At 47.9% G+C, this 23,375-nt stretch overlaps 1 protein-coding gene across 2 annotated transcripts in view; it reads left to right on the forward strand.

The window, feature by feature from the left end:
• Window positions 1–23,375, forward strand: part of alpk3a (alpha-kinase 3a) — an 80,848-nt gene that overhangs the window by 49,758 nt on the left and 7,715 nt on the right. For both annotated transcript variants that reach the window (XM_048520944.2, XM_048520946.2), the window contains exons 6-12: window positions 3,228–5,355; window positions 8,964–9,111; window positions 11,226–11,353; window positions 14,335–14,370; window positions 14,465–14,739; window positions 15,926–16,014; window positions 16,116–16,324. In XM_048520944.2, the coding sequence (XP_048376901.2) occupies window positions 3,228–5,355; window positions 8,964–9,111; window positions 11,226–11,353; window positions 14,335–14,370; window positions 14,465–14,739; window positions 15,926–16,014; window positions 16,116–16,324 (3,013 nt within the window). The remainder of the gene's footprint in view (window positions 1–3,227; window positions 5,356–8,963; window positions 9,112–11,225; window positions 11,354–14,334; window positions 14,371–14,464; window positions 14,740–15,925; window positions 16,015–16,115; window positions 16,325–23,375) is intronic.

Below are 23,375 nucleotides of genomic sequence, written 5' to 3' on the forward strand. Positions count from 1 at the left end.
GGTATGTGGTACAGTGGTTAGAGCCCAGGTTCATGTCCCACCTGTACCAGAAGAGGGCGCAAATTGATTAAAAATATGTAAAACTGAATACATTGTGAATCTATGACCTAAACATAGTGAAGGCATCCCTCAGCCCAGTCAACCCTGAAGACCTCCTTACACCGTGACCACATGGGGTATTCTGATAGAGGAGCCTGTCAGCAGCTTGGGTATAGCCTAGCCACCAGCAGGTCAGTTTGGTGAGAGGTGCTGATACAGAGCAGTGCAGGCTGGGAAGGCGGGGCCCCGAAAGCACATTGACTCATCCACGTGTAGACCAACTTCCATCTTCACGCTAACAACACCTCTGTTGTGTCATGTGACTCTACTGCCATGCTAAATTTGGAACAGACCTGGCAGTCCATACCTGGGAATCCTGAAGGCATTGTGGGCTATAAGCAGCAGGTGCATTGTACTCATGTACAACCTGCTGTTCCCAACCTTCTGTTACCATCAAAACAGAGAACAGCTCTGCTTCGTTAAGCCCGGCATACCTGAGGGTGAGGCTGTATCCTGTTGAAGTGATGGTGTAGGACTATTTGCATTCTAAACAGAAGAAGCTGCATGGTACACATGATCCCACAATCCATAGAGCAATTTTCCATCATGAGCAGGAGGCTCCCGACACCAGAGATGGTAGAGCCCAGACTGTGAATGTAAAAGATAGGCTCAAGGTGTTCTAAAACCTCTTAGATCCAAGGGCAGACCCACGCCTCGCTTCCTGTCAATGCCAGTCTTTAGCCGGTTTTGATCTGCCCCATTGGATTTTCAAGAAATGGACTGGAGTGTAAAAGGACCAAGGGGTTACAGAGAGAAAGCAGGAGTTTGGGGTTGGGAGACATCTGCCATGATTGAATGGCGGAGCATATCTGATGGGGTCGCCCCGTTACAGGAAGGATATTATCAAATTGGAGAAAGTTCAGAAAACATTTACCAGGATGTTGCCAGGAAAGGAGTTATTAGGAGAGGCTGGAACTTTTGTCACTGGAGCGTAAGAGATTTAGGGGTGACATTATCGTGGTTTATATAATCGCGAGGGGTGTAGAGAAGGTGACTGGCAGGAGTCTTTTCCCTAGGTGTGGGGAGTTCAAAACCAGACAAACTTCAAAACCAAAATTTTTTTAATATGAGAGGAGCAAGATTTAAAAAGGACGTAAGCACTTTTACACAGAGCGTGGTTCATGTGTGGAATGAACTGGGAGAGGAAGCAGTGGATACAGGTACATTAACATCATTTAAAAGACATTTCAATAAATACATTAATAAGAAATGTTTGAACCCTAATGTAGGCAGGTGGGACTAGTTTGAGAACATGGGCAGTGTGGACTGGTTGGACTGATGGGCTTCTTTACATGCTGTGTGATTTTATGGCCTAATTATGCTCCTATGTCTTATGATACCATGGATAGTCAAAGGCATAGATAGTCCTGCAACACACTGGCAGTTACGGTGAGGGCTTGTGCTTCAGGACTATCTATGCCTTCCAATGAAAGTTGCTCCAGGACAGCTACAACACTGGCATCAGCCCAACAATTGGGGAAATTTCCAGCTATGTCCTGTGCATTGTGGCCAAACAAATTCAACTGAAACAATTCACATCTGGCCCGCCTCCTCTAATCATTAGCAAAGTAATGAAAGGAGGCATTTACAGTGCTATCTTTCCTCATCACCGAGAGCCCAGGGTCACCTTGCTGCACCTTTTATGTTTTTAGAGGAGTTTCCTTTCTGGGGCGTAGCAGTGATTTGCTAATTCATACAATCACAGAATCCCTACAGTGTGGAAGCAGACCATTCAGCCCATCAAGTCCACACTGATCACCCTGAAGAGCATCCCACGCAGTATCCCTGACTTGCATTGTTTCTACAGCAGACCTGAATAGGATCAAGGCTCTTCCCACTCAGTGTCAAGCAGACTCATCTCACATTAGGTACCACTTCCAACAAACACCCCCTTAACATCGTTACTAACCTATTGGGGACCATTCATTTTCTTTTTAAAGAGAGGACCGATTTCCCCAGTGACACACAGAAATACTCGCAAAGAATATCACTGTCTTTTACTGTAACAAACAAACTAAAACCAACATTGACTAAACATTAGAGACAGCAAGAACTGCAGATGCTGGAGCCGGAGATAACATAGTGTGGAGCTAGCAGAACAAAGCAGGCCAGGCAGCACCAGAGGAGCAGGGAAGTTGACGTTTCAGGAAAAACAGACTAAACATCCTTTCTGATGAAGGGTCTAGGCCCAAAACGTCAGCTTTTGTGCTCCAGAGATGCTGCTTGGCCTGCTGTGTTCATTCAGCCTCACGCTTTGTTATCTAAACATTACTTACTATGCATTCAATGTGCTAAAGTACAGAAAGGGTACTTTCCCCATTAAGTAATTAGCATTTCACGCATGAGGAAATTCAACGTGTGCTAGCACTGGAAGCCACTTAAACTGTGCTGGCCTCAGTGTCCTAGCGATAATCCTCCTACTTTCGCAGAGGTAGATACTTAACAAGTTTGTGTGGTAAATGCTGAGCTTGGTTGAGAAGCCAGCAGCACTTTGCCGATATTTAGGCCGTGGGAGTGAAAGCAGTGTGGTGGCTCTACTCTCCAAAGTGCCGCCTAACAGTTACCGAGGGAGATTTACTGTCATCTTGACCTTTGCCCGGTCCCCTTAGAGGTGTTGCCACTTGGTTAACCTGCTCCAGAAGAGGTCTCACTAATGTCCTGTACAATATGACGTCCCAGCTCCTACACTCAAAGGTCTCTGTGCTGAAGGCAAGTGTGCTAAACACCTGCTTAACCACCCTGTCTATCTGTGATGCAAACTTCAAAGAAATATGTACCAGAACCTCTCTCTGTTCTACAACACTACCCAAAGCTGTATTTTTAATTGTATGGTCAACTTGTGGCATTCTCTACCACAGAGGGCTGGGAGGCTCAGTGCATTCGGGAAAGAGATTTATAGATGTAAGATAGTAAAGGCGCATTAAGGCGGTATGGGGAGAAAGTGGGAATTTCGCAATGAGATGGATCAAACATCGACATAATGGGTGGAGCAGATTGAAATCTCTCCTCTTCTGTTTCCATGAGAGTAATCTCATCTACCTAATCCTGTATTAGTAAGGATAATACTGTGTTATGGTGGAAATAATGTTCCTGGTTTAGAATTCCATCCCTTTTTCATCCTTCTTCAGGCTGCAGAGTGTAAGGAGCAGACACAGTATGACATCTCGCCTGTTTCAGAGAGTACTGGTGGTAGTGTTTGTTCCTTAAACAGCGAGTGGGAGAAATTAGATTTCCTGAGCACCTCTGAGCCCGCAGACATCTCAGATGAGCCCCGCACGCCCGAGACCACGACGTCGGAAGGCACACAGCCGGAACTGAGAGATTCCACCGATGAGGATGTGTACCTGCCCCCGAACGATGTGGAAGCCCTGTCGACTGTAGAAAGGAGCAATCAGCTCATTCAGCCCATCTGCCAGCACGTTCTGGCCCTTCAGACAGCTGCTGAGGCAGTGGAGCTCACCGGTGCTGCTCCTGTAGGCGATCAGCTCCCAGTGCTGCACGTGCCTGGGCCTAGCAGTGCTGTGGGTAGCGTGGACTCTGAAGAGAGCCAGCCAGTCATCCCAGTGCCACTTGTGGGAGGAATCCTTACTGATGTAGCATTGCAGTTAGTTCAGGTTCATGCTGCTGAGGCCACCACCTCGACAGACAGTAACCCACCTGAGGACACCATTGCCGAGGGCAGTGTTGAGTTTCTGAAGGTTGATCATGTGGAGGAAGCAGCAGCTGAAGAGCACGTGCGTCCCAGTGTCCCCTCCGACAGTTTCGGCGCCCACTTGGTCGAAATGTTCCTAGCCTACTTAAAGATTCCCAGATTCCTTTTGGGTGACAAGCCCCCTCCCGGCGATGTTGACAAACCAGCGGCAATGCCAGATGCCCCAGAGATTGTGGATGGGAGCTTATGGACCGAAGGTCCCAGTGGCCTGGGTGTTACCATCCCGAATGAGGCACACCCTCTGGAGCCATTGTTAGAGCAAGACATTGTCTGTCCTCTGCCAATCGTTCCTGACGTTTGCCAGGTTTATGAAGGGCACGTGTCTGCTGGACCTCAGGCAGGGACAGATGGTGGCTGTGCCACACTGTTACCCAACGCTGAGCAAGAGTTAAGTCCAGAACCGACATCCCCCAGCGAACCTCCCACAGAGATGGGCGCTAATCCTGACCTCTTTGCCGTCATGCCACCAAGCACTCCCGAACCCAACCACCCCACTGCCCTCCTGGGCACACCATCATCTCTACCCCTGAGAAATTCCATGACAGAGGAGCCTTTAGCAGAGCTGGGCCTTATCTGTACGGAGCTGAATTTGACTGAGACGCCAAAAGATCTCAAAGCCGCAGGTACGTTTCCTTTTCTGGATGTCAGCAGGCTTGATGATGCTGAGGAAGGGCAAGGTGTGACTGGTTTATCATCCACTGAAGGTGAACCTGCCAAAAATGCAGCTCCACATCCAGAGGGAGTGGCAGGAGAGAGGAGTGTGTTGGAGATCGATCCTGGACATGGAAGTAATCTCTTAGAAGTGTTGTGCATTCCAGATGGTGAAGTGATACCTGTTCCAAAACCAGTAGCAGCAAGTACTGACGGTGTAACGTCAAAAGGTGATGCACAGAGCACAAAAAGTGTCTCCAATACCAATGTGCCCGAAATTAGCCAAGTGCCATCCATCGTAGTGGACACTAAGATCTTTAAGGATGAGGCAGCAGCAAAGATTGAGGATGAAGAGACCCTCCAGAAGGACGAGACGTCAGCGCCCCTCCTGCCAGCCTCGAGCCCCAGGATGACACTCAGTGACAGCACCTCCACTATCCCATCAGCCACTCCGGCAGAGCTGGCCGCTGGCGCCCGTCGCAAAATCTTCCTGCCCCGCTCCAAGATGCCGGACGAGGCCGAAGGAGGAGGCCTCACCGCTGTCCCCTCTCCATCGCAGCCAAAGAAGGAGGAGGGAGCAAAGCGAATCCAACAGGGAGGCACAGATCACCTGGACGAGGGGCCGAGCCCATTCCTGTTGGCGCCCAAGAAGAGCGGGGCCCTCCTGCAGGCCCCTGCTGCCACCCAGCAGGCAGCACCAATGGAGCGACGCTCGCCAACAACACCACGCAAAATGGCCACCCTCGAAGTGCCCAGGTTTCATGGTGAAGCCGAGGATCAAAATGGGAGTTCCCTGACATCCAAAAGGATGATGACCAAAGACACCAAAGCTGGCTTGGTTAAAAGTGAGGTGAAAACTGAAGAGGGCAAACCAACAAAGAATATCTTTAAAGGTAAGAGGGTGAATGAAACCATTGGATTAATACTGTGCATGTAGCGAGGACCTGCTGTCATAAATGGTGGTTGAAGAGTTGAAGTAAACGTGTAATGGGGGTTAGCTGGCTTTGTAATCCATAAAACCATTAGATGTAGGAACAAAAGTAGGCCATTCAACCCACCTCCTATATTCAATGAGATCATCCCCCACTGATAATTCTCCACTTGCTTTAACTTTGACTCTTACTAGAAGTGGGCAGGTACTAAACTCACTCTTTACATTAACCTAATCCTAACGATAACCCTAATCCTAACGAAAACCCTAATCCTAATGCTAATCCTAACCTTAAACCCTAAAACTAAACCTAACCCCAGCCTGAAACCTAATGGTAATCCAAAGGCTATCCCCAACTGTAACCCTAATCCTAAATCTAATGCTAACCCTAACTCAAAAGCTAATACAAACCCTGACAGTAACCCTAACTCCAACCATAACCATAACCCTAAACATAACTAAACCCTAACTATAACTTAACGGTATCCCTACCCCTAACCCTAACCCTAACCTTAACCCTAACCGTAACCATAACTCTAACCATATACCTAACGCTAACCCTAACCCCAACCCTAATTCTAACCCTGAAGGGTTTTGATGCCTATTTCTCCGAGGACCTTGTGATGAATGGATTTGACAAAGCAATTTTATGCCTGTATTATTTTTAAAAACAATGGGTGCAGGAGCTTAGTGATGAATGTTAACGGCAACGGTTGGTCTCCAACACATCTACTTCCAGGTTTCATGCAGGCAGCCAATTAGCAGCTTAAAATGTTTCAGTGACGTTGACACCATCTCTGTCGGGTTACAACAAAAGGAGGTCATTTGGTCCCAAGTGACCATGCTGGCTGCTTTTGGCTTTGTGATTTTAGCTGACACTGGCGAGATTTACTGAGCAGTGGCTGAAGGGAGGTGAGGATGGGCAGGGTGAGAGTGTTGCCACCATTGTGACAGGGCAGCTACCCTCTGCCCCTCTATCACTGATCCATACTCACTGTGGGTGAATAGAGAACAGTGTCTCTCTACATTCCCTATTGTAATTGAGGGAACGGTGTCACTTTCAACAGCTACATCTGGTGACCTCCTATCTCTGCCCAGGAAAAAGCTCCCCAACTGCTGGCGTGAGATATATCTTGCCATTCCAGCTACAGGGTTAATCTCCCCATGGAATGTCACAATCCTGAGCTCACTAGTTGCTTCAGTCTGAGAGGTCTTAGAGAACAGGAGAAAGAAGGAGAAATGTAGAAAGTCAGTGGAAATTCCAAAGTTTATGTTAGTCCTTTGAAGGATCTTTATAAAAGCCAGCTTTTTTCAGGGCTGTTAAGACACAGCAGTAGTGTCTCTACCTCTGATTCAGGAGGTCTGATTTCAAGCCCCACTTACTCCAGAGGTGTGTCGTTACACCTTTGATCACATTGAATAGAAAATATCTCGAGGGATATGCCTCATGGAGTTAAACAGAGATTTCGGGGTGGTGGACAGCTGTGACAGAGAAACATCTGCAGCAGTTTTGGAGTTGTTACACTAAGAGGTAAGGAAATGACTGTGTCATTTTGATGTTGTTGAACTCTGAAGTCTCTAAAGGCTCGAATGGATGTTGTGTAATATCACTGCACTTTGGCAACCAGAGTTGGAGAATTGAGCGAGAAATCCTGGCGTTGTCTTAAAACAGCTTCTTTACGATTTGTAACCCTCATTGCTATTTGGAATTAAAAACAAAATAAAATTTAAACCTACTTTGCTGACCAGGTGATATGGAAGGTATACATTCTAGGATGCAAAGAACAACTCAGTTTATTCTGCTGGAGGAAGAGACATTTTCCAAGCTCTTGACTTTGCCTGTTCCTCACCTGTGAAATGAGCTGAGTTAGACCCTCATGCACCTACATTTAAAGCTGCCCTCTGGGATCAATTTCAGGCATGTCTAAAAACTAAACTTGAGCTGAAAGCAAAGAACTGTGAAAACAGGAAATCCAAAATACAGTCATACAGTTATTCAGCTCGGAAACAGAGCCTTTGGTCCAGCTCATCTGCGCCAACCAGACATCCCAGTCTGACCTGGTCCCATTTGCCAGCATTTGGCCCATATCCCTCTAAACCCTTCCTATTCATGTACCCATCCAGATGCCTTTTAAATGTTGTAATTGTACCAGCCTCCGCCACTTCCTCTGGCAGCTCATTCCACACACACACCATACACTGTGTTAAAAAGTTACCCCTCGGGTCCTTTTCAAATCTTTCCTTTCTCACCTTAAAACTATGCCATCTACTTTTGGACTCTGGGAACAAACAGACCTTCGCTATTCATCCGAGCCACGCCCCTCATGATTTTATAAACCTCTCTAAGGTCACACCTCAGTCTCTGACACTCCAAGGAATAAAGCCCAAGCCATTTAGCCCCTCCGAATAGCTCAAAGACTCTAGCCCTGGTAACATCCTCGTAAATCTTTTCTATGCCCTCTCGAGTTTAACAACATCCTTCCTATAGAAGGACAACCAGTGTTCTGTGCGGTATTCCAAACGTGGCCTCATCAATGTCATGTACAGCTGCAACATGACGTTCCAACTCGTATACTCAGTGTGCTGACCAGTGAGGACAGGCGTGCCAAATGCCTTCTTCACCACCCTGTCTACCTGTGACTCCAAAGAGCTTTGTTTCAAGGTTTCAAGAGACTATGCGTCTGTACCCCCAGGTCTCTCTGTTTAGCAACACAACCCAGGTCCCTACCAATGACTACAAGTCCTGCCCTGGCTTGCCTTACCAAAATACAACACCTCACATTTATCTAAATTAAACTCCATCTGCCACCCCTCACTCCCTTGACCCATCTCTTTAAGGGTCCAGAGATAGTAGGAACTGCTGACGCTGGAGAATCTGAGATAACACGCTGTGAAGCTGGATGAACACAGCGGGCTAAGCAGCATCAGAGCAGCAGGAAAGTTTGACATTGTGGGTCGAGACCCTTCTTCAGAAACGTCTCGACCCAAAATGTCAAACTTTCCTGCTGCTCTGATACTGCTTGGCCTGCTGTGTTCATTCAGCTTCACAGCGTGTTATCTCATCAAGGGTCCGTTGTACGCTAAGATAACCTTCCTTGCTGTCCACTATACCACCTATTTTGGTGTCAAAATAGTTCTGCAAACTTACCAACCATGCTTCCTATATTCACATCCACATCATTTGTATAAATGACTAAAAGCAGTGGACCCAGCTGCGATCCTTGCAACAGAATTTGCTGGAGAAGCTCAGCAGATACAGAGTCAGTGTTTCGCAGTCACTGCTTTGAAGAAGTGTCATTCCAGACTCGAAATGTTAACTCTGTTTCTCTCTCCGCAGAAGCGGGGTTTCTCCAGCACTTTTTGTTTTTCTTTTGGAACTGCGGTTCTGATGGTCGCTGGTTCACGGATACACTCTCAGAGTCATACAACACAGAAGAAGCCTTTTGGCCCCCCTGTTCCAACCTATCCTCTACAAGCCAGCACTTGGCCAAAACCCTCGGACATTATAATATTTACTCTTGGGGCCTATTTGTCAGGGCCTTCGATGACTGGGCATTTTGTCTTCCGCAGCTCCCCAGGTGATCCGGAAGATCAGAGTGGAGCAATATTCTGACGCCACTGGGAATCTCAAACTCTGGTGCCAATTCTTCAACATCCTGAGCGACTCCACCATAATGTGGCAAAAAGATGGCGTTCACTTGGACAAGTTGAAACACAGGTAACTGTCATCAGCTGGTGCTGCTATTATCTAGGAGCATGTGGCAGGGAGGCCTGAGGGCTATTACCCATCCCTGGCTGCCCTTGGGAGGGTGGTGGTGAGCTGCCTTCTTGAACCACTGCAGTTCCTGTGCTGTGGATAGATCCCTTAGGGAGGGAATTCTGGGATTTTGACCCAGTGACAGTGAACGAATAGTGATATATAACTCAGGATGGTGAGTGGCTTGGAGGGGAGCTTGGAGGTTGTGGTGTTCCCATGTATTTGCTGCACTTGAGAATCTGAAACTTGGATACAGGCACAAGATGGCTGCTTGGAGATAATGGGAACTGCAGATGCTGGAGAATCCAAGATAACAAAGTGTGGGGCTGGATGAATGCAGCAGGCTAAGCAGCATCTTAGGAGCACAAAAGCTGACATTTTGGGCCTAGACCCTTCATCAGAGAGTCCGGAGGGAGGAGGATAACTTCTTCAGGCTAGGCATCCCTAGAAGAGGCTTCGCAGTGAGGTTAAAATTGTGATCAGAGATAATGGGAACTGCAGATGCTGGATGAAGGGTCTAGGCCTGAAATGTCAGCTTTTGTGCTCCTAAGATGCTGTTTGCTCTGGCTGCTCTGTGCAAGTTAGCAGCAAAATGGCTTCCAGCCTGGGAACTGTGAATTCTACTAGATCTGCCCTTTTAGCCTGAGAACTTTGCATTCTGCTAGGGCTGCAGCATTAATAATGTTGTAATGGTAAGATAATGCAGTACTAACCATTCTAGCTGACCTTTACTAGCAAATGTTATGGCGCGATATGGTGGGACAATTCAGTAACCTAAGCGTTGGGACATGAGTTGTTTACCAGTTAATACTTTTGGATTATGTAACTGTCAATGAAGCAATGTCCTGTATTGATTGGTAATTGTTTGAATACACTATGCGATCACGCCATGTACCCTGCTTTAAAAAAAGTATAAAAATGTCTTTGTATTAAGTTGTGTGTGCGTCTCCTCCGAGGAATACGGAAGTGCTCAACCTCTGTGTTTTCCGGATGATCTGTACCCGGCCGATTGAAGAAAATAAAGAGCAAAGTTTCAAGGAGCCAGACAGACTGCGAGCGTTCATTGACCGATTGCGGGATTGAGAGAGACCCCAGCAGGGGTCTAGATTTACACACTTATCCTTCTAGTTGGAGGTGGTCATGGATTTGGAAGGTGCTGCCTGAGGAGTTTTGGTGAAATTCCACAATGCATCTTGTAAATAGTGCATGCTGAGTGTCGGTGGTGGAGGGAGTGGGTGTTTGGATGTGGTGCCAGTCAAGCTCCACATTGCTTCTATAATTTGTTTCAGCAGACTGGGGAAACTCTTAATTAATGTTTCTTGCTATCCTGATGCTGCATTTTAACAGCAGATAGTTGGTCTGGTCCACTGGGGTGGCTCGGTGGCTCAGTGGTTAGCTCTGCTGCCTCACAGAACCAGGGACCCAGGTTCAATTCCATCCTCAGGCAACTGTCTGTGTGGAATTTGCTCATTCTCCCTGTGTCTACATGGGTTTCCTCCGGGTGCTCCCACAGTTAAAAGATTTGTAGGTTAGGTGTATTGGCCATGCTAAATTGCCCCATTGTTGCAGGGATGTGTAGGCTAGTTGGGTTGGCCATGGACAGTGCAGGGTTACGTGGTTAGGGTGCATGGGTCTGGGTGGGATTCTGATCGGAGGGTTGGCGTGGTCCCGATGGGCTGAATGGCCTGCTTCCACACTGTAGGAATTCTGTGATAGGAATTCTGTGTGCTCTGGAGCAGCACATTCATCGACTGCTCTGAAAAGTGGGGCATTCCCTCTAGCTCAGCTTGTTCGCTTTGTATTTGTCTTCTAAATAATGCACTCATTGTACCCTGAAATGGAGCTGCAGATTCAGTCACGTTAATAGTGCCTTAAAAGCAGTAGAAAGACTGAGCTGCCATGCTGTTGATCTTCACTGAGTGACGAGGAGTTTGAAGTTTTTAGTCTCTTTCCAGTTTGGAGAAAGCTAGGTCCAACCAAGAATTTCTCCATTTTAGCCAATGATGTTGCTTTCTTGTTGCTGGGATATTAGCGGCCTGTGATGTCACATGGTTTGTCCATTATGTGTGTTCCAGCGCTGGGGATGAGAGCCAAGTGTCTCTGGCAATTGTACAGGCCTCAGTGAAGGACCAAGGGGTGTACAGGTGTGTCGTGGAGAACGAGTACGGCTCTGATGCCACCGATTTCTACCTCAGCAGTGAGGGTGAGTGAGGGTGTGCGAGACTCCTGCTGATTCATCAGAACTGGGGCTCCCCATGTTTGGGAACGAGTGGGAAGGACAAGCCTCCTGAAACCGTCACACACAGCTTAGCAGCTGCATTGCCCACAAAAGATGCTGGATAGCTGGAGCACTCCGTCTTGTCTCACTCGGCATTGTCTCAGCCTGTTCCTGCCCCACGGAACATTGTCTCAGCCTGTCCTGCCCCACCGAACTCATCTCCACCCATCTGGACTCCATTTTCTCCCCTTTGGTCCAGGAACTCCCTTCCTACGTCCGTGACACCACCCATGCCCTCCACCTCCTCCAGAACTTCCAATTCCCTGGCCCCCAACACCTCATTTTCACCATCGACGTCCAGTCCCTATACACCTGTATTCCTCATGCAGATGGCCTCAATGCCATCCGCTTCTTCCTGTCCCGCAGGCCCAACCAGTCCCCCTCCCCCGACACCCTCATCCGCCTAGCCGAACTCGTCCTCACCCTCAACAACTTCTCTTTCGATTCGTCCCACTTCCTACAGACCAAGGGGGTGACCATGGGCACCCGCATGGGCCCCAGCTATGCCTGCCTCTTTGTAGGTTACGTGGAACAGTCCCTCTTCCGCACCTACACAGGCCCCAAACCCCACCTCTTCCTCCGTTACATTGATGACTGTATCGACGCCGCCTCCTGCTCCCCGGAGGAACTCGAACAGTTCATCCACTTCACCAACACCTTCCACCCCAACCTCAAGTTCACCTGGGCCATCTCCAACACATCCCTCACCTTCCTGGACCTCTCAGTCTCCATCTCAGGCAACCGGCTAGTAACTGATGGCCATTTCAAGCCCAACAACTCTCATAGCTACCTAGAATACACCTCCTCCCACCCACCCTCCTGCAAAAATTCCATCCCCTATTGCCAATCCCTCCGCCGCATCTGCTCCCAGGATGAGGCGTTCCACTCCCGTACATCCCAGATGTCCAAGTTCTTCAAGGACCACAACTTTCCCCGCACAGTGGTCGAGAACGCCCTTGACGCGTCTCCTGCATTTCCCGCAACACATCCTTCACACTTCACCCCCGCCACAACCGCCCTAAGAGGATCCCCCTTGTTCTCACACACCACCCCACCAACCTCCGGATACAACGCATCATCCTCCGACACTTCCGCCATCTACAATCCGACCCCACCACCCAAGACATTTTTCCATCCCCACCCCTGTCTGCTTTCCGGAGAGACCACTCTCTCCGTGACTCCCTTGTTCGCTCCACACTGCCCTCCAACCCCACCACACCCGGCACCTTCCCCTGCAACCGCAGGAAGTGCTACACTTGCCCCCACACCTCCTCCCTCACCCCCATCCCAGGCCCCAAGATGACATTCCACATTAAGCAGAGGTTCACCTGCACATCTGCCAATGTGGTATACTGCATCCATTGCACCTGGTGTGGCTTCCTCTACATTGGGGAAACCAAGCAGAGGCTTGGGGACTGCTTTGCAGAACACCTCCGCTCAGTTCGCAATAAACAACTGCACCTCCCAGTCGCGAACCATTTTAACTCCCCCTCCCATTCTTCAGACGACATGTCCATCATGGGCCTCCTGCAGTGCCACAATGATGCCACCCGAAGGTTGCAGCAACAGCAACTCATATTCCGCTTGGGAACCGTGCAGCCCAATGGTATCAATGTGGACTTCACCAGCTTCAAAATCTCCCCTTCCCCCACCGCATCCCAATACCAGCCCAGTTCGTACCACTGCATCACACAACCAGCTCAGCTCATCCCCTCGCCCCACTGCATCCCAAAACCAGCCCAGCCTGTCTCTTCCTCCCCAACCTGTTCTTCCTCTCACCCATCCCTTCCTCCCACCTCAAGCCGCACCTCCATTTCCTACCTACTAACCTCATCCCACCTCCTTGACCTGTCCGTCTTCCCTGGACTGACCTATCACCTCCCTACCTCCCCACCTATACTCTCCTCTCCACCTATCTTCTTTTCTCCCCATCTTTGGTCCATGTCCCCCTCTCTCCCTATTTATTCCAGAACCCTCTCCCCATCCCCCTCTCTGATGAAGGGTCTAGGCCCAAAACGTCAGCTTTTGTGTTCCTGAGATGCTGCTTGGCCTGCTGTGTTCATCCAGCTCCACACTTTGTTATCTTGGATTCTCCAGCATCTGCAGTTCCCATTATCTCTCTCAGTCCGGCAATCAGTTGTTCACCTTAAATCCGTCACTGATAGTTTTCTGATGCCGGAACGGAGGTAAACCGTTCAGCCCATCAAATCTGCTCTGCCATTCATTGTAATCATGGCTGACCTGATAATCCTCAACTCCACTTTCCTGCCTTTCCCCCATAACCCTTGATTCCCCTTACTGATGAAAAATCTCAGTAGCCCTCTGTGGTAAAGGTTGTTGCATTCACTGCCCTCTGGGAGAAGAGATTGTTCCTCATCTCTGTTTTAGATGATGACGTTTTTTGTATGATTATGCTGTCTGCTTCTCGACTCTCCCACAACTAGAAACAGCATCTACCCTGTCAATGCCCCCCAAGAACCTCGTGTTTCACTGACGTCACCTTTATTCGTCCAAACTCCATCGTGCACAGGCCCAAACCGACTCAACTTGTTCTCAGAGGATGTGTTTGGGGATATGGGACACAGGCGGGTTTGTGGAGTTGGGCCGGGTATGAGATAAACTTGGTTCAGTGTCACAAGAAAGCGGTAGAATTCACTGCAGTACCCCGTCCATACCTAGGCCCCAATGAGCAATGCAAGCTTGGAGCTTGCTACCAGCAAATTGAGCTGCTGTGTTTCCTGCAATCGACTGCCCCTCAGGCATTTTTCCAGCGGCTGTAAAGGGATTTCGGAAAGTGAAAGGCTCAAAGGAAAGGCCAGTTTCTCCTTGTTTCATTTTGTGTGCCCATTGTGTAAAATACCGCTCTGTTTTCAGTGAGAATCTAACTGGTTTGTTTGTTGCTGCAGTATTGTCGGGATTTAATTCGAGGGAGGAAATTGAAGGTAAGAAGGAAAACCCCTTCAATCAGTGACATTTCTTCAATAAACATGACCCTGTGATAGTTTATAATACAGTGTGGCTGTTCCCCTCTTACAGTGGGCGAAGAGATTGAGATGACGCCTATGTTGATCACCAAGGGTCTCACTGATGCAGGGTTCTGGGGTAACAAGCTCTTTGGCAGGATAATGATGAAGGAGCTGCGCTTTGGCGATGGGGTTTGTCGTAAAGCCAGCAGGGTAAAGGTCATCTATGGGTTGGAGCCAATATTTGAGTCCGGAGCCACGTGCATTATCAAAGTGCAGAACTGCATTTCTTACGGGACCAAAAACGAAAATAGCCTTATTGCAAGAAACCATGACATCACCATGCAGGTAAGGAGTTCCTGTCTTTGGCGATAACTAACTTCATTTGGGAATTCCTAAATGATCAGCTGTTTGGAGACTGGGTGGAGGACTTATGGTCCTTGGTAGGACCCCGTGGATGAGCCCGACTTCGGTGCGAATTGGGAAGTTTAAATGCCCCATTCCCCTGGAAACGCGAGTTACTAGAGATTTTGTTGGTACCAACCTACTTACAGAAGCATAGGCCTGTACCGCATGGGGAACAAACCCTTCAGTCCAGCTTGCCCATGCCGAACAGATATCCAAAATGAATCCAGTCCCATTTGCCAACATTTGTCCTACAGCCGTCTAAACCTTTCGCATTCATTCCATACTGGCACCCCCCTCTGGGTGAAAAGGTTGCCCTTCAGGTCCCTTTTAAACCTTCCCCCTCTCACTTGAAACCGATGTCCCCTCGTTTTGGACTCCCCTGCCCTGGGAAAAAGACCTTGGCTATTCATCCTATCCATGATTCTCGTGATTTTATCAACCCCTACCACCACTCAGCCTCCGACGCTCCAAGAAAAATAGCCCGATCCTGTTCAGTACCTACCTCTGGCTCCAACCCTCCAATCCCTGGCAACATTCTCATAAATCTTTTGTGAACCCTTTCATTTTCACAGGACATAGGTTAGTTCAGTTGGCTGGATGGCGATGCAGGGTGGCTTCAATTCCCCTCTCTGGCTGAGGTTACCACAAAGGACTCTGTTTCTCAACCTCATCCCTCGCCTGAGACGTGGTGACCCTCAGGTCAAACCACCACCAGCCACCTTTGTCCCTAATGAGAGAGCTGCCCTGCGGCCTCTGGAACTGTGGCTAATTGCTTGAGCACAAACGTGCTGGTCTAACCTCTGTGTGACTACAGAACTGAGCTTCCTCACTATCCCCAAATCACCAGCACTGAATACTTCTTTAATCTATCCTCCCATGACTATAACTCCCCTGACGACAGTAACAGTGCATGCATTATTTCCCTGTTCATAGCTCGGAAACTATTGCACATTATTATAAAAAAAACTTCCAGTACAGTGTAAAGTCCACTTTGATTCTCCATTGCCTGGTACTAACCACACGCTGTGAGACTTCATATCTTTACCATGGCGATCATGAGGAATGTGCTGATGCAGCTTGTTGTGAAAGCTTTTCAGGGATTGATGATTTTCTTTCTAATCTTCAGGAATGTAAGCTTCAGAACACAGCGAGAGAATACAGTAAAATATTTGCAGCGGAGGCTCGTGCAGTTGAAACCTTTGGCCCAGTACCAGAGTGAGTGTTACGCTGAACAGTTCATTCCAACATTCGCTTTTCGCTGTTCCCACAAGATTTCCTGTCAGTCAGTCGTCCTTTATTCAGATTTCCATTTGCAGGGTAATTCCATTGCACTTACTATATCGCCCTGCCAACAATATTCCTTACGCGACCATAGAGAAAGATCTGAATGGGCCATTCACAAGGTACTCCATGGAAGACAGGAGCAGGAACCTTTCACAGTCTGAGATTGCGCAGAAGTGTCACACTTTTCAACACTGGATTTACCAATGGACGAATGGCAGTTTGCTCATTACTGACCTACAAGGTAGGATTAAAGTGTTGCCGTTCAAAAATATCAAATACTCGCAGAGTACAGGGCGGCACGCTGGTTCGGTGGTTAGCACTGCTGCATCACAGCATCAGGGACTGGTGTTCAGTTCCAGTCTCGGGCAACTGTCTGTGTGGAGTGTGCACATTCTCCCCCAGTCTGCATGGGTTTCCTCCGGGTGCTCCGGTTTCCTCCCACACTCGAGAGATGTCCCGGTCAGGTGGATTGGCCGTGGGAAATTGCCCGTAGTGTTCAGGGATAATGCAGGCTGGGTGGGTGAGCCATGGGAAGTTCAAGGTTACAGGAATAGGGTAGTGGGGGTGGGTCTGGTTGGGACGCTCTTTGAGGGGTTGGTGCCAACTCGATGGGCCAAATGGCCTGCTTCCACACTGTAGGCATTCTATGATATTCCTGCATGGTAACCAGTACTTGACAACATTCACTAACTCTGGAGATAGAAAGCTAACGAGATTCCTTTTTGGAGAGGTTTCTAAAGGAGGAATAAGGCCATTCTGCCCTCAAGTCCATTCTGTTATTCAGTAGGATTACAAGTGATCCTTTGTCTCAATGCCATATTGGCATTGCCCATACCTCTTTAAAAAAACATTTATCTGTCTCCGTCTTGAATTTATTCAGTGACAGCCTTCTGTGGTGGAGAATTCCGCGGGCGCGTAAGCCTCTGCGTGAAGAGAGGTTTCTTTATTTTGGACTGAAGTAGTCTACCCTGTCATCTGAGACTATGTCTCCTGGTTTGGGACTCCTCAATCAGGGAAAGACACCCACGCAGACCAATCCATAAGGAGGTGTAAGGACTGTACAAGACCAGTAATCACACACTGTTACTGTACAGGGGTGTAAATCCAAAGTAATTTACATTCCATCCGTTTGCAACAAATATAAATATGGACTCATCGTTCATACATCTGAATGATACAGTGACAATACCAGTCATCACTGCTTTCTGCAGTGCAAAAATAGACTAACTAACAAGGCAGCCTGTGCTGTGGCATAAAGCTAATACATCTGTCCACCCTCGGTCATCAGTAGAGTGGTGGAAAGGTGTCTTCAGCTGTGCTATCAAGCAGCTCCTGCTCAGTAATAATCTGCCCAGTGATGCTCAGTTTGGGTTCTGCCCGAGCCACTCAGCTCCTGACCTCATTACAGCCTTGGTTCAAACATGGGCAAAACAGCAAAATTCCAGATGTGAGAGATAATAGGAACTGCACATGCTGGGGAATCTGAGATAACGGGGTGCAGAGCTGGATGAACACAGCAGGCCAAGCAGCATCTTAGGAGCAGGAAAGCTGACGTTTCGGGAAGAGTCTAGGCCTGAAATGTCAGCTTTCCTGCTCCTGTAGTTCCAGATGTGAGGTGAGAGTGACTGCACTTAACATTCGACTAGATGTGGCATCAAGGAGCCCTCGCAAAACTGAAATCAGGCACAAAAGATGTGATAAAAACAGAGAATGCTGAAGAAACTCAGCAGGTCTGGGAGCATCTGTGGAGAGAGAAACAGAGTAATGTTTTGAGTCCAGTCTGTCTGTTCAGTGGTTGTTGGAGATTGTCATCTCAGCTCCAGGACACCTCTGCAGGAGTTCCTCAGGGTAGTGTTCTCGGCCCAACCACCTTTAGCTCCTTTATCAATGACCTTCCCTCCGTCATAAGGTCAGAAGTGGGGATGTTCGTCGATGATTGCACAATGTTCAGCACCATTCATGACTCCTCAGATCCTGAAGCAGACCAAGTTTACATGCAACAAGATCTGGACAATATCCATGCATAGGCTGATGGGTGGCAAGCAACATTCACACTGCCAGGGAATGACCATATCCAACAAAAGACAGTCTGATGGTCCCTTGCCTTTCAGTGTGATTATCATCATGGAATCCCCCATTATCAGCATTCTGGGAGTTACCATTGATCAGAAATTGAACTGGACCAGCCATATAAACACAGTGACTACAAAAGCAGCTCAGAGGTTAGGAATACTGCGGCGAGTGACTGACCTCCTGACTCCCCGAAACCTGTCCAACATCTACAAGGGACAAGTCAGAGTGTAATGGAATACTCCCTGAAATAACTCCACAGAGGCCAGTGTCCCATCACAAACCACCCATTATTTACACATGGAGAGTCCTTGACACTGATCCAGCTCCCTCAGAGCCAGCTCTCAGAATATGTGACATCTCTTTTTATCTGTCAGCGTAGACTCCCTGATGGACCAGATTAAGAGCCACAATTAGGGAACTCAAATTCTATGAGGTTTGCCTGGCTGCCCTCGTTATGATCACCACAGTCTCCACTTCCCTGGATGGGTGCAGCTCCAACAAGAGTCAAAACCATCCAGGGCAAAGCAGCCATCTTGATTCGCAACACATCCACAAGCATCCACTCCCTCCACCGCTGATGCACAGTAGTAGCAGTGTGTACTCTCTGTAAGATGCATGCAACAATCCTCCTTTGATAGCCCCATCCAAAGCTACAACATCTACCATCTATAAAGATGAAGGCCCCATATGGCTGGGAACAGCACCCCCTGGAAGTTCCCCTCCAAGCAGTAAACCATCCTGACTTGGCTGTCCTTCTCTGGTAATGGTTCAGAGTCCTGGAGATATCTCCCGAACTGCACTGGGGAAACAGCTACAGCACACAGACTGTAGTGATATAAGAAGGCAGCTCAAGACCACCTTCTCAAGGGCAGCTACGGACAGGTCCAGCCAGCAACTTCCACATCCTGTGATGAGTGAGATATCACTGCTGTTTACCTTTGACCCTGAACATTGGTGTAATGATAGATTCACAGACAAGTGAAATACCTGCCATCACTGGCAATGGTAGAGGTCTCTCTCGACAAAGTAATGAAGGTGAGTTTGTTACCTAGTTTGCTGCCCTGGGTTGTCTTTTCTTGCTGTAGGGTAAAGCACACAGACAGGCTGGGAAATACAGCTCAAAATTGGAGCTCGAACCTTGAGTAACTGGGGAGCAAAGGAATGATCTGTAGGAATTTCAAAGACTAAATGAACACAACAGATCCTGAAATAGATGAGGTTGAGAAGGATATTGACAGCTATCCATCGTACAGTGAACATTCTCGTTTCTGTGATGTATCCCAGGCAGTCTTGTTAGATGAATCTTAGTGGATGCCTGTCAATCTGGGCAGTGACACAACTAGAACAGTGTCCGAAGGGACAGAGTACCCAGTTACTGGAACAAAAACAGAAATTGTTGGAGAAACTCAGCATTGATGGAGAGAGAGCAGAATGGAGATGTTTAGCGTCCAATGAACCTTCTTCAGAACAGATTTCTCCAGTTTTTTTTGCAACTTTAGCCATTCTTTGTTCGGTTTTACCTGGCTTACTGGCATGCCAGAGGAATTGTCAAGTTTCATTTCGAATGCCTGGGCGTACTGTCCAGCTCACTGACCATTGAATGTCATGCCAGGTACAGATGTAACATAGGCATGTGAAATAACTCCGCAGATGCCATATTCTGTCAACAAGTCACCCTTTATTTTCATGTGGAGAGTCCTTGACACTGATCCAGCTCCCTCAGAGCCAGCTGTCAGAGTGGGCAGGATGTGTGACACTCCTGGTTGTATCTGTCAGCCAGGAATCCCCGATTGCACCCGATTAACAGCCCCAATCAGGGAACTCATATTGTATGAGGTCCCCCTGCCTGACCTTGTTAAAATCACTACAGCGTTTGCTCGCCCATCTGAGGGAACATGGTGTTTGAAGCAGTCGGATCTTCCTCAGATTGCCCTACAATATGCGCAGGTCATGTGGTGTTTTACTGAGTCCACTTCTACTCATTGGTGTTCGCAGGCTGTGTTTTGAGTCGCATTCAGAAAGGCCCTTTCGAGCTGAGATGAGGAGGAGTTTCTTCAGCCAGACAGTGGGGACCCTGTGAAACTCATCGCTGTAGAATCATTGAGTGCACTTATGGTGGAGATTTTGATTAAGGGGATCAAGGGTTACAGGAGAAGGCAGGAGAATGAGGTTGAGAAACACATCAGCCGTGATCGAATGCAGAGCATTCTCGATGGGCTGAATGGCGTAATTCTGCTCGCGTATGTTAGCGTTTTAGAGATGTACAGCATGGAAACAGACCCTTCCAACTCATCTGAGCCAACCAGATATCCCAATCTGACCTGGTCCCATTTGCCAGCATTTAGCCCATATCCCTGTGAACCCTTCGTACTCATATAACCGCCCTGATGAATTTAAATGTTGTTATTGTACCCACCTCTATCACTTCTTCTGTCAGCTCATTCCATACACGCACCACCCTCTGCAAAAAACAGTCGCCCCTCAGGTCATTTTGAAATCTTTCCCGTCTCACCTTAAACCTGTGCCCTCTAATTTTGGATTCCCTCTGGGAAAAGGGCTTTCACTATTCACCCTCTGCATGCCCGTCATGATTTTATAAACCTCTATAAGGTCACCCCTCAGCCTCCAACGCTGCAGGGAAACTTCAAAGACTAAATGAACACAACAGATCCTGAAATAGATGAGGTTGAGAAGGATATTGACAGCTATCCATCGTACAGTGAATGTTCTCGTTTCTGTGATGTATCCCAGGCAGTCTTGTTAGATGAATCTTAGTGGATGCCTGTCAATCTGGGCAGTGACGCAACTCGCACAGTGACCGAAGGGACAGAGTACCCAGTTACTGGAACAAAAACAGAAATTGTTGGAGAAACTCAGCAGGTCTGGAGCCTCTCCCTATAGCTTAAACCCTCCAAACCTGGCAACATCTTTGTAAAACTTTTCTGCATCCTTTCAAGTTGAACAACATCCCTCAGGAGACCAGAATTGTAGGCAGTATTCCAAAATTGGCTTTATCAATGCCCACAACATGTCAAGCCAACTCAGTGTTCTGACCAATGAAGGTGAGCATGCCACATGCCTTCTTCCCCATCCTGTCTGCCTGTGACTCTACTTTCAAGGAACTATGCACCTCTAGGCCTCTTTGTTCAGCAACATACCCCAGGGCCTGGCCATCTCGCGAAGTATGAAAGTAGCTTGATCCTTTCTAAGGCATGGGCCATCTTAATGTGTTTGGAGTTACGCATTAGACTATTGTCAATCCATTTCTGATGGTTGTGTGTGTGGCCTCTGTGTCCCTGCCGTGTCTGTGCATTTCTGGTCCCTGAGCCCCCCGACAACGTATTCCTGTAGCAATGAGCCCAGCGCCATGAGTTTTGATGGTAATATCTGGGAACTCACTCAATCCTCCAGGCTCAAGCTCAGGAAAGGCCAGGACACAGTAAGCTGAGTACAAACACGGAACGTCTGAGGGCTCTAATCATCGACTTCAAATTTATTATTGTCAGAATTTTGCTGCCAGTGGAAATGCTGTGAGTGTTTGTCAGCCAATATTTACACAGTGCATTGGGCTGTAACCCTGCACAAAATTACACAAGGTTGATTGTTATACAGCTTTAATGTTATTGACATAGGAATCTGATGAGGAATGTTTACCTGGTATTTTATTATAAGCCGTAGGAGCAGAAGTAAACCATTAGCCCATCTAGTCTGCCCCACCATTCAATGTAATTTGCGGCTGATCTGATAATCCTCTCTCCACTTTCCTGCCTTTTCCCCATAACCCTCAATTCGCTTCCTGATTAAAAATCTATCACAGCCTTGAATATACTCAATGATCCGGTTTCCACAGATTCTCTCCCCTCCGTGAGAAGAAATTCCTCCCCATCTCTGTGTGAAATGGGTAGCCCTTGCTTATCTCAGTCTGAACTGAATGATTTGACTGTCCTGCAATAAAGGGCGGTGGAAGAACACTTTAACACAAGTTTCAAAAGGATATATTCTTGGTGGGGCAAATATTTACAGGGGTCAAGGGGAGAGGAAAGGGGATCTAACCCCTTCGAAGGGCTGACATGGGCGAACTGGGCTATGTATTTAATGATGAATGTGGATAACCATTTGATCTTTCTCTGACCCATTCTGTGCTGACATGGAGTGTCTGGTTAGCCAGAAGATTTGGCCAAACAATGCTCACCCTTTCCGGGTGTTCTGCAGGAAATCAGCAACATTGAGCCTGGATGCCAGTTAGAGCTGGTGCCAGGAATTTACTTTCGAACTTGGATTGGACTAACTTGTTTTCTTGCTGCTAGGGAAAGAGTGTCAAGGGGCTGAACTTCCTTCAAGTAGTTTCTGCCTGGTCACTGCCAATGGCAGAGGAGATTTACCAGGATGTTGCCTGGAACGGAGGGAAGGTCTTACAAGGAAAGGTTGAGAGAGCTAGGGCTTTTCTCTTTAGAACGACGAAGGATGAGAGGTGACTTGATAGAGGTGTACAAAATGATCAGAGATATAGATAGAGTGGTCAGCCAGAGACTTCTTCCTAGGGTGGAGGCAGCTATTGTGAGAGAGCATGGTTTTAAAGTAAGTGGGGGTAGATATAGGGGAGAGGTCAGAGATAGGTTCTTTACTCAGAGAGTGGTAGGGGCATGGAATGCATTGCCGGGGAGGGTAGTGGAGTTGGCCTCATTAGGGGCATTTAATCGGCTATTAGATAGGCAGATGGATTATAGTATAAGGTAGGGTGAAGGTTAGGTAGACCTTAGGATTAGGGTAAACGTTCAGCACAACATCGTGGGCCCTTCCTGTACTGTGCTGTATTGTTCTCCGTTCCAAAGTGTAATGGCTTTATACAGACCAGAGACACCTCCTGAGAACACTAGAGGAACCTGCTGTGTTCCTCCAGCACTTCCTGGTTTATTTTCAGAACCTCCAGCTGTCTATGAGAAAGTAAATGATGGTCATGAGGCACGGACTCGCTGTGCCAGAAATTCCTAATCGTTGGGATTTAGTCAGACTGGATGAGGAGGGACAGTCTCTTTAGCAACAGTGACATTGTGCTGACCTCCACAAATAAGTAGTTGGCAGATTTTGCCAGGCTAAAATAGGCCGACTACTGACTATGCTGAAGCAACGTATGCTTTAAAAACTCACAACATAATGCCTGATGTTAAATACCATTCTGTAATTGGACAGAATGTCCCGAACAACACTGACTGCGCTGA

Source organism: Stegostoma tigrinum, chromosome 36, assembly GCF_030684315.1.
Source record: "Stegostoma tigrinum isolate sSteTig4 chromosome 36, sSteTig4.hap1, whole genome shotgun sequence".
NCBI lineage: Eukaryota > Metazoa > Chordata > Chondrichthyes > Orectolobiformes > Stegostomatidae > Stegostoma > Stegostoma tigrinum.